Source organism: Triturus cristatus, chromosome 7, assembly GCF_964204655.1.
Source record: "Triturus cristatus chromosome 7, aTriCri1.1, whole genome shotgun sequence".
Lineage (NCBI taxonomy): Eukaryota > Metazoa > Chordata > Amphibia > Caudata > Salamandridae > Triturus > Triturus cristatus.
Genome location: NC_140590.1, coordinates 1255528105 through 1255540390, shown reverse-complemented (window position 1 = coordinate 1255540390; position 12286 = coordinate 1255528105). Strand labels below are relative to the sequence as shown.

Here is a 12286-nt window from a genome sequence, read left to right as displayed (position 1 = left end):
GCAGGAGGTCAGACTTGTGTCGTGGCAGCAGCATCCATTTTGTGATGCTGAGGCTTTGGTCAGAGGCTAACAGTTGAAGTATGATTTTAACATGTCTTTCCCTCTAGAAGGGGGGAATAATATTCTCATGTCCAGAAATGGCATGGGGGTATTATTCCCTAGTGTTAGACACCTTACACGACATGTTTTGATAAAGCCCAACCATAGTTACCATAACCGTTTAAGATTATAAGGCACTTTAAGAGTATATGGTAGGCTATATCATAGAACAGCTATAAGGACAAGGTTCCGAAAGCTGCAGACAGGCTCAGCTCATGCTAGAGCACCATCTCACATGTTACCAAGCACTCTGCCTTCAGGATTGTCAAGGCCTGCCATAGGAGTGACTGATAGGTACACATGTGTCTATATGTAAGTTAGGTATAGGAATACTACACCTAAGCAAGGGGTGATTACACGACCTTGCCCCAGTTGAGTGATCAGCCAGTTGTGTCAAAATGGAAGGCCAGGCCAGGGGTGGCATAATACATGCTGCAGCCCCTGGTAGGCCTAGGGTACACCTATGCCCTGGGTACCTAGGGTACACTGTACAGGGGCCAATAAGGTGATCCTATCCAAATGGGTTATGCACCTAAAGTACATAGTATTAATTTAGAGAGAGAACAGCAGGGCTGTGGGTCTGATTAGCAGGCCCACAGCCACATCTAAGTCGAAAACCAGTAAAGCAAAAGCAAAAAGTGGGGGTGAACATAGAAAGCAGACCCTACTCTCCTACAACCTTCCACCAGACTGTATGAACATCATCAAAGAAGCCAGACACCTTACTACTTGAGCCTGTTATGCAGCTAAATGGAAAAGATTTGTCATTTACTGCAATAACAATAAAACCAATCCACTGGATGCTTCAATCCAGAACATCATTTGCTATTTGTTGCATTTACAAAGATGTAATCTGGCATACTCATCCATAAGATTTAATCTAGCTGCTCTGGCTGCCTACTTACAATACAGACAACACCTGTCACTATTTAGAGTACCTGCAATCAAAGCCTTTATGGAAGGCCTTAAAAGAATAATTCCTCCCAGACTGCCACCCTCTCCGGTGTGGAATCTAAACATTGTCCTTACAAGACTCATGGGTTCCCCATTTGAACCTCTACACAAATGTGAGCTGCAGTTCCTTACATGGAGTTTAGCGTTCCTAGTTGCAATCACCTATCTTAGGAGACTAAGGGAGATCCAGGCTTTAACCATACAAGAACCATTCTTACAAATACATCGTAACAAAGTAGTTCTTAGAACAAATATGAAATTCCTTCCCAAAGTAATCTCTGCTTTTCATCTTAACCAATCTATAGAGTTACCAGTGGTTTTCCAAATCCGGACTCTGTAGCATACAGAGCTCTTGACACACTTGACATCAAAAGAGCTCTACTTTATTATATTGACAGGACTAAGCCCTTTAGAAAGACAAAACAATTATTCGTAGCTTTCGCACCATCTCCAAAGCTGGGATTGCTAGGTGGATAGTCAAAGGCATTTAAATATGCTACCAAAAGGCTAAACGCACATTAACAATTCCCCTAGAGTGCACTCAACACGCAAACTAGGGGCTTCCATGGCATTCTTAGTAAGTATTCCCTTAGATGACATCTGTAAGGCAGCAACATGGTCTACAACACACACCTTCACCAAAAACTATTGTGTTGACGTGCAGGCAAAGCAACAAGCTTCTGTAGGTCAAGCTGTTCTTAAAACACTTTTTCAATCCACTGCAACGGATACAGGTGGCCACCGCTAGGTGAGACGCTGCTGTACAATCTATGCAGTAGTATGAATTCTGCAGCTCATATGCCTCAAACGGAAAATGCTACTTACCAGTATGCATCTGTTATCTATATGTAGAGCTGCAGAGATTCATACGCCCACCCGCCTCCCCGGAACCTGTATCTGTTCCAGTATTATCTTAATTAGATACATTTACATGGACATCTCTTCTGTTTTTTACTAACTCCATCGTTTCCCTTCATGGTGAAAAACAATCTGAGGATGGAGTCGATGCCCATTCGCACTGTCACCCAAGGGAGTAGTCACCTATCTCGTGACTACAAAAGACTTCTTCCAAGACAACAACAAGGTGCAAGCATCCAAGCCCAACACCAGATGGGATCTATGCAGTAGTATGAATCTCGGCAGCTCTACATGCCGCGAAGAGATGCATACTGGTAAGTAGCATTTTCCATACAATAGTTCTGACCAATATCCATCAAAATCGACCTGATGCTTCTTTAGCTGTACTTTGATCACTTTTTCTAGGATCAAAACAGATGCATTGCATGCTACCATTTGAATTAAGATTTCCTTTAGCTCTTTTCCACTTGCCTGTAAAAACATATTATACAGCTTTTGTTACTGATATCCTGTGCTCATAAGCACTAACTTATCTGCTGGATTTTTAACAATAAACATAACTTCTGGATTTTTATGAGAACTAGAAATATTTTTTCTGGAAATAAATACTTGTGTAAATTTGGAATTTGTGAAACAGAATTTCGAGGATGTCTGACACTGAGTGGTGTAGATACTATGTATAAACAGTATCTGGTCAATATCTAATATTACTGTAGTTGTGCTTTTTTTTGTTTTCTCTTTTTAGACAGGGTGGATTTAGAAAGAGGAAACCCAGTATTGGTACGCTTTTAAGCTTAACACTTGGTTTGAAGATGATAAAAAAGAACATGTTTTTTGCCTTTAACAGAACACTTAAAGAATATATCTTAGTGTTCTGAGAACCTGCACTTATAAGGTGATATTTCATGGTTAAGAATTAAGTGAAGACTCTTGTGACTTTTAAATAGAATTGTATTTAGCTATTGCTTATTTGTTGCTCAAAGTGTGCACCTTTTGCAAAATGTACCATTCTGGTTAGTGTATGAGAAGAGATAAGGAACTGTAGTCTCCGTCTACCCTGCAGTCATCTGTTGTATCATTCTCTGACCTATGCTCTTCTCTTCTTTGCCAGTTGGACGAGCATTATGTTGGGCAGATTCCTCTAAAGGAGGTAACCTTTGCCCGTCTCAATGACAACATCAAGGAGCATTTTCTGTCTGAAATGTGCAAAAAGTTTGGAGACATTGAAGAGATTGAAATCCTCTACAATCCCAAAAACCGAAAACACCTGGGACTGGCAAAGGTTCTCTTCACGAGCACTCGTGGCGCTAAGGAGACTGTGAAGAATTTGCACAACACCTCAGTCATGGGCAACATTATCCATGCCCAGCTAGATATCAAAGGTGAGTGAGGGTTTATTGGCACTTTTTATCACCTTTACATACTGAACACACCCTAACATCACCTTTTGTGAGTAGATTCCCTGCATCAAGCTGGTGATTCAGATCTTTTTTAGTTATTCAAGCAATCCGTTGTTTTTCTTAGAAAATGGACATAATACTTTTGAACAGTACAGAGTCTAATGTCCACGGTGAGAATAGTTAATAAATTGTAGGTGTTTTTGAGGTTGGACTACCATGTTTAGTGTTTTGTTGTACTTGGGGGATTTAAGCCACAGATTGACATCTCAGTTGTCAGCGTACTAAATGTGTTTTTGTATGCAACAGTAATATTTAAGTTGAGCTCCTACTGTTGAACCAAGGCCCCTTGGCCTGCAACTCTTCTTTGATTCAATCGTACGCAGTGGATGAGTGCTTTTGACTTCGAAGACTACCCAAGAGGCTTGGTGAGTTCTTTGGTGGATTAGGCTGCATAAGTTGAATTCCTCAGAATTTATGAATATGCCCTGGTCCATATCCCTGCCAGTGAAGGTTGAGTTTTATTCTCTGTAGGTCAGACCCCCATTCGAGTGGCCATGTGGTAGTCTGGGCCATGTGGGAGGTAGAGGTTGTTTGCCACGGGTGCCCCTAGGTCCTTCCTACTATGTCTCTGCAAACCAGGCCAAGTACAACCTGGTCAGCACTTTACAGTCAGCAGTACAGATTGGTGAGTAGCCACAGACTTTAAAGGGTGATAGCGTGTGGGTGCTAGAGATCAGAACGCAACAATAACACAACAAAATACCAGAGCATTAAGGCCAGTGCTTCTCTTGAGAAAGAAAATTACCTTAATGTGCACTGGAATAAAATACTTCACATTATTACAACACAATGTAATTTAGTGACCTTGGGTGTCTACTCTCTCCCAGAGCCTCAGCTTTGATCTGTGCTTGGAACCCCTCATCTTGGGGGTAGGTGGTATTGGCTTTAATATGGCACCAGAGGCAGTTACCACTCCTGTAGTTATTGCTCTCAGACTTTACTGCTCAGAGTTATTGCTTTCAGTCTTTACTGCTCAGTCTGTTTTTAGTTTTACCACACATGGTGGATCAGTCCATGATGAATCGGTACAGCTGCCCAGCTTCCCATCTCCTGTGCGCTTGCACCTACTCTCTTTAGAGGTGGTTTGCCAGCCATCAGGTTTGTTCCCTCACCCCGTCTGCAGTCCTGGGCTATCATAGTCCTTATACATAAAACATGTGTATTAATAAGTACATTTAATTACGATGATTTAATTGTGCATACTTTTAAAAGCCTATTATAAAATAAGTTTAAGACTTTTTACTGTATCTAAAAAAGATTCAAATCTATCAGCTTTAGAGCGGAGATAAGGGTCAAAGTTGTGTACTTGAAAAACAAGTGTTTTGGACATTTCTTACTTGAGAACATTGGGAAATCTGGTGCAAAATGGATTGGTGTACATTCAGTTTTCAGCTGTCCAATTCGTCCATCATAATTTATCACCTTTACACTTAAGTTCTGATTTTGAAACCGAGGGATTGCAACCTGATTGAAATTTTTGCACATCCATTCTTAATTGAGGAGCACTTAAGCTATCTCTTTAGGGAAATACATTCCCTATGGCAGCTAACATTGGGGCAATCGGTGGCTTGGAAGAAAAGTAATTTTTATGGATTTTAAATGAATAGTATAGGGCTGAGTGATTTAGAATCTATGGAGCAGCTGAATGAGAGATAATTGGTCAGGTGAAATATTCCTGTTCTTTAACTGTTGCCCCAAAGTCCCTCGATCAATAGTATCTTAAGTGGTGTAATCTTCCGTTCTATTCTATGGACTTCCACTGCATAGCCCAAAAGGCAAATCCGTGGCCCATGGGAGAGTAGCCTTTACTGAAACCTCCCTGTTTAGTCGGCAAGAGCTTATTTTCCATTTACCTTTCCAATTGGTTTAGCAATGCTTTTTCAAATACCTTTTAAATAATGTCTGTTAAAATATTAAGTTATAGTTGGAGGGCATACTGCATCACTCGTCTTATGTATTGGTTTCATGATTGCAGCCCTCCATAAATTATAAATATTACCGGTTTAAACTATTCAGTTTAAGTATGGAGCTGGAGTAATTGCCCATAACCCTATATTGACTTTAATTCTATTAAGAGGGAGGATATCTGTTCCAGTCGCTCTTGTTAACTTCATTCCATGAATGATTTTCCTTAACTCAGGATAGGGAAAATAATAAAATTAAAAGGTAATCTTTCACGTTAGTAAGTAAATTAAGGGAATGTTTGAATTTCCATAAAGATTATTTAGCTGTCTCACGCACTTTTCCACTGAAATCATACAAGCAAAAGAGAGTGAACACATTCACAAACTTTCTACATTTCTTTTGAGTTTTTGATCAGTTGTCTCATTCATGGTCTCTCAGTTTTTCTATTATACTATACCACCTTTTTTCCCCAATCATTCTCTGATATTTTATCTTCTATTAATTTATTTTAGCATAAACCTTTTACCTGGAAGCACACTGCTTGTCTTTGTAGTTAACATATTTTCCTTTTTTATTTTTTAATCTGTTTTATTAGAAGAAAGTGATAACAGCAGGAAAATCATTCCACTGTCTTGCATATGGCATACAGAATCTATGTTGTACTTGATAATCCTGCAGGACCCGTTTTCCCTCTTCCCTCCCCGTTCCACTTCTTTCAGTCTCTGGGACATTGATCTTGGCGCCCTTTAAGCCTTACGGTTCCATCATATCCATGGCAATATTTCAGAGGAATCCCCAACTGTGCCACATTTGGTCCCATTTATTGGGGCACCCCTTGCTTTTATATACTATTTTTTCAGCAAGCATACACCAGTCCATGTCTTGTTTCCAGGCTTCACTCTCTGGGATCTTCCCCGCCTCCCATCAGAGTTCCTCCTTGCTACGTTCTGTCCCAGAATCAACCATATCCTCTGTAGAACGGGGGCTCTGTGTCTCCCTATATATTGAGAATATATAGTTTCGTTTCTTAGTCAAGCCAACGTGTTTTCCTTTTAATACATTTGCATGATTCGTCAAACCATTTTGTATTATTCTTTTTCTGAACTATACGCTTGTTACAATTTTCATTCTGAAGCTTAATTTATTAATTAACTTCTGCACTACTTTTTGTTTTTTCATATCTTTTATCGTCACCTGTTAAAAATAAAATCCAGTTCTTGGAAAGTCTCCAGATAAATAAATCACTCAAGCTATCTTCGTAAATCACTTCTTACTGTGACCTTTTGGGGATAGTCAAATTGACCAGAAATGACTTTTTTGTCATTTTGTAAGTCTCCTAAGTAATACGAAGAGGTCAAAGATCACTGCCTGTCTTAATATATTAACATTTGAGAATAAAGAAAACACTGTCACTGGGACAATAATGGAACGGAAAGTTTGATGTACTGGAGAGTCCATCCTGCTGCGTCCACTTAAATGGATTACCTCATTTATTGCCATCCAGTTGAACATATCTTTAGCTGCAGAAGAAAGCTTGTAAGAGGAATAAACAGCAGCTGGAACTGAGTATGAATCAAGGAATTCACTAAATATCTTTTCAGTTTTAGATTGATTAAACATCATGTTAAAGTATCAGATGATTAATTATAAATGCTTGTTAAAATAGTTAGGGCTTCATTCACTTCAGAAACTTTGATTAAAGCTAGAGCAGATATGTTTAAGTTATTAGTTTGCATAAGATTAATCAGAAGCCATTGAAAAGTGTATTCCACTTGAATTACATGTTCGAGGCATATGAGCTGCAGATTGCACACTTGTGCATAGATCGCCATCTGGTGTTGGGCCCGGATGTTTGCAGTTTGTTTTTCCTCTTGGAAAGTCTTTGGAAGTCACGAGGTCGGTGACTCCTCCTTTGGATCGTATTGCGCATGGGCTTCGGCTCCATCCTCAGATTGTTTTTTTCCGCCATCGGGCTCGGATGTAATCTTCGCGCTCCGGTTCCAAACAGCTTCCAGTTCGACGATCGACGCGCAATCCTTACCCCAAACCGCGGTATTGTTTCGATCGCGATTTCCCCTACTCGACGCGCCTTCTCATCGGCACAGACCTTCGGTTCCAGTCGTCGACGGCGGCCTTCGGGCCTCTCCAAGCTTCGGTCCTGGCTAATGGAAAGGACTCAATTTAAAAAGTGCCCCCGATGTGGGTCCAAATTTCCCCACACCGATCTCCACGAGGTATGCAATCTCTGCCTCTCCCCTGAACACGAGGCTCGAGACTGTCCGCCGTGCAAGTCCTTCCGGTCCAAAAAGACTATTCGGGACCGAAGAGCCAGAAGAACTATGGCGCACTCCTCGACGACTATTCCGGATGACATCTTCGGAGAAGGCATTGACGCTCCAGAGCGTTACACTGAAGAGGGCCTCGTCAGCGCTTCCGAAGCCGACGACTCAGTTGTGGAGGACATCACCCCGGCGCAGAGGGTCGTGGCTACTGATTCCCCGAAAAAGGCTCCGGTCACACCTTCGCCTCCGGGCCTAGGCAAGACCAAGGACACTGCTTCCAACACCGCACCTTCGGGGCCGGTAAAGAAGCCAAGCAAGCCTTCCGGCGGCTCGGGCTCGAGCCAGCCTATCGTCGGTGCCGATAAACACGCTTCGGCACCGAAAAAGAAGCTGACCTCCATATCGACACCGAGCCCCGCACCGAAGTACTCGGGGTCGAAACCCAGCTCTTCGGCACAGACACCACCTTCGGTGCTGACCAAAGCACACAAGGCCACCGACACTTCGAGGCCGAAGCCCATCTCGACGCCGACCAAGCGTCCGGAGGTTCCCAAACCAGGTTCCAAACACCGAATCGGCACAGAAAAGCCTAAAAAGCCTACGGCCCGATGCCTCCGGCGCCGACGGACCGACCAGCCTCACCGGACTTATTTACACCAGATCCCTTGCAAAAAACACTCACCAAGGATCCAAAAACTGGACATTTGACACTTTCTTCCAAAAAGAGACATTTGGAGACGCCTGCTCCACCTCCGCCTCCAAAGAGGAAGGACTCTGCTACCTCTCCGTTCAGAATACCTTCCCCGCCTCTTCCACCTCCTCCACCTTCCCCACCTCCTCCGCCTTCTCCACCCCAACCTCATCGGTCTCCCACCCCCTCTCCACACAATGATGATCACGGGGACCCATATGATGACATCGAGGATGTCCCCCAGGACCTACCCACAGGGGACCCCACCCCTTCAGGATCCCCAGACCCATGGGACGACTACAATATCCCTGATATCCCCAACGTCCCACAAGATGATCTTTACCCCTCCAGACCATATCCACCAGAAGACTCATTGGGGTTCCACCACCTACTGCAAAGGGCGGCACACTATCGCGGGGTAGACTTACATACCGACCCCGTGGAGGAAGATTTCCTCCTCGACACATTCGACACCACACATAGGTCTACCTCCATATTACCTATGCTTAAAGGAGTGGTAAAGCATGCGCCAGAGGTTTTTAAGGACCCAGTTAGGGCCAGGGTCATTAACCCGCGCATCTTGAAAAAATACAAAGCTGCCCCCACAGATCCCTCCTACATCAGAGGGCCAGCGCCACTAGATTCTCTAGTGGTATCCACTGCATGTAAAAGGGCAAAGTCCCAGGCGTCGGGCGAAGCACCACCACCTGACAAAGAGTCAAAGCTACTGGACGCATCAGGGAAGCGCACTGCGTCACAAGCATCCAATATGTGGCGTATCGCCAATACTCAAGCGCTATTGGCCAGATATGACAGGGCACATTATGACGAGTTAGAAAGCATAATGCACCACCACCCTGAAAAATATAAAGCTAGGGCCAACGAACTAATTCAAGAGGGTAAAACTATTACTAACACCTCTATACACGCTGTGCCCTAGATGCAGCAGACACCGCTTCCAGGGCCATCAATACCAGCGTCCTCCTCCGTCGCCATGCTTGGCTAAGAATATCAGGGTTTAAACCGGAGGTACAAGCCTCCATCCCTTTGACCAGGAATATCTTTTTGGCCCAAAAGTGGATGAGGCCCTAGAAAAAATGAAGAAGGATACGGCGAAGTCCATGGGAGCCATACAGTCACACCCTACTAGACGCTCCTTTCGCCGCTCTTCCTTTCGAAGTACATCTAGAGGCTACTCCTCAGACACCGCGTCCACTTCATACAAATCCCCTACTCAGTCCACCTTCACGAGGGCTTATCAAAAAGGCGGCTATAGGGGTAACAATAATAAAGGCAGAGGCAAAACAAACAACACCTGCTCTGCCACAACGCCTACCCAATGACTTCTCCCCGCTTCCCCAGACCATTCCAATGCGGTCGGGGGCAGACTCCAACATTTCCTTCCTGTCTGGGCTACCATCACCTCAGACAAATGGGTAACACAAATAATTCGGTCATGCTACTGCCTAGAGCTAATATCTACCCCCCCAAACATTCCACCCAGGCAGCGCCCAATGTCACAAGAACATTTAATACTCCTAAAGCAGGAGGTAATCTCCCTCCTACAGAAACAGGCAATAGAACCCGCTCCTACCAACCAACAAAACATTGGAGTCTACTCCCTATATTTTCTCATACCAAAAAGGGTCGAGACTCTGCGGCCCATCCTAGATCTCCGGCCCCTAAACACATACATACTTAGGCCATTTTCATATGGTAACGCTTCAGCAGGTACTTCCGCTCCTCTCCCAAAACGATTTTTTGACCACCTTAGACCTAAAAGACGCTTATTTCCACATTCCAGTGCACAAAGCTCACCGGAAGTACCTCAGATTTGTAGTGGACGGACAACACTTCCAATACAAAGTGCTCCCGTTCGGAGTCACAACAGCGCCAAAGGTATTCACCAAGTGCCTAGCAGTGGTAGGAGCACATTTGCGAAGACAACACTTCCAAGTCTTCCCATATTTAGACGACTGGCGGATAAAAGCCAGGTCATACAATCAGTGTGTACAACACACGTCTACCACCATTCAACTACTCCACCAGCTGGGCTTCACAGTAAACCACCAGAAGTCCCATCTCCAACCATCCCACATAAAACAATACCTCGGTGCCACCATAGACACCTCAAGAGCACTAGCCTACCCCAATCCTGCCAGGATTGCAAGCATTTAAGCTCTACGCACAAAATTCATAGCACAACACTCCCTTCCAGCTCGAGTGTTTATGCAACTAATAGGGATGATGGCCTCTTGCAAGACTCCAGATGCGTCCTCTCCAAGAGTGCTTAGCGCGCCAATAGAACCAGGCCCAGGGTCAATTAACAGATCTGGTGTTGGTAGACGGTCGCACCCATCGCTCTCTGCAGTGGTGGAACACCACAAACCTTTCCAAAGGTCGACCGTTCCTGGACCCGGTTCCTCAAATAGTACTGACAACCGACGCATCGCTCTCCGGCTGGGGAGCTCATCTACTACATCTCACCACACAGGGCAAGTGGACACCTCAACAAAAGTTACTCCATATCCACCATCTGGAGTTACTAGCAATCTTCTTAGCCCTAAAATCTTTTCAAACTCAAATGTCAGGCAAGGCAGTCCTGATCCGAACAGACAACATGACAGCCATGTATTATATTCAAAAACAAGGCGGCACACACTCTCCACCGCTCTCTCACCTAGCACAGAGCATATGGAGCTGGGCAATACCCCAGAAAATCTTTCTCCTAGCTCAGCATGTCCCAGGAGTCCAAAACACAGTGGCAGATCTGCTCAGCAGGCAGACACAACAGATCCATGAGTGGGACCTTCACCCGCAAGTTCTTCACCCGTACTTTCAAATGTGGGGGCATCCACAGATAGAACTCTTCGCCACCCACAAACGCCAAATGCCCAAGCTTCGCCGCCAGATACCCACACCCATTGTCTAAAGGAAATGCGATATGGATGAACTGGTCAGGCAGATTTGCGTACGCTTTTCCGCCTCTCCCACTCATTCCACTAGTGGTGCGCAAACTACAACAACACTCCCTCACACTAATCCTAGTAGCTCCAACGTGGGCCAGACAACCGTGGTATACCACACTGCTGGAACTATCTGTAGTACCGCACCATAAACTACACCTCTCTCCACACCTCTTAACCCAGAACCATGGAGAGATCAAACACCCGGACCCAGCGCAGCTCAACCTTGCGATCTGGCTCCTGAAATCCTAGATTTCGGGTACCTAAATCTTCCCCCTGACTGTATGAACATCGTCAGAGAAGCTAGACGCCCTACCACTAGAGCCTGCTACGCTGCCAAGTGGAAAAGATTTGTTGTTTATTGCCATAACAACACCATCAATCCACTGGACGTGTCCATTCAACACATCATAGGCTACTTACTCCACCAACAAAGGTGCAATCTAGCCTACACGTCCATTCGGCTACACCTCGCAGCTATTGCAGCTTACCTACAAAACAGACAACATCTATCCCTCTTTAGAGTGCCTGCCATCTTAAAAGAATAATTCCCCCCAGAGTGCCACCCTCACCTGTGTGGAACTTAAATATCGTTCTCACAAGGCTAATGGGGCCTCCCTTCGAACCTCTGCACAAATGCAAACTACAATTCCTAACCTGGAAAACCGCTTTACTTGTAGCCATCACTTCCCTTAGAAGGGTCAGTGAGATACAAGCGCTTACCATTCAAGAACCCTTTCTCCAAATGCACCACAACAAGGTTGTTCTCCGTACCAACCCAAAATTCCTCCCTAAAGTCATTTCTCCCTTTCACCTAAACCAAACAGTAGAACTACCAGTATTTTTCTCGCAATCACAGTCCGTTGCAGAAAGGGCTCTTCACACACTGGATGTCAAACGAGCCTTACTCTACTACATTCAAAGAACACAACCTTTCCGTAAGAACAAACAACTGTTTGTTTCTTTCTCTCCACCGCACAAAGGCAACCCCATCTCAAAATCAGGGATAGCTAGGTGGATTGTAAAATGCATTCAAATCTGCTACCATAAAGCAAAGCGAACGCTATCCAT

General features: G+C 44.4%; 1 protein-coding gene across 4 annotated transcripts in view; it reads left to right on the top strand.

The window, feature by feature from the left end:
• The window catches only part of SETD1A (SET domain containing 1A, histone lysine methyltransferase), a 1055844-nt gene that overhangs the window by 224509 nt on the left and 819049 nt on the right, over positions 1 to 12286 (top strand). For all 4 annotated transcript variants that reach the window (XM_085618738.1, XM_085618739.1, XM_085618737.1 and 1 more), the window contains exon 5: positions 3023 to 3293. In XM_085618738.1, the coding sequence (XP_085474864.1) occupies positions 3023 to 3293 (271 nt within the window). The remainder of the gene's footprint in view (positions 1 to 3022; positions 3294 to 12286) is intronic.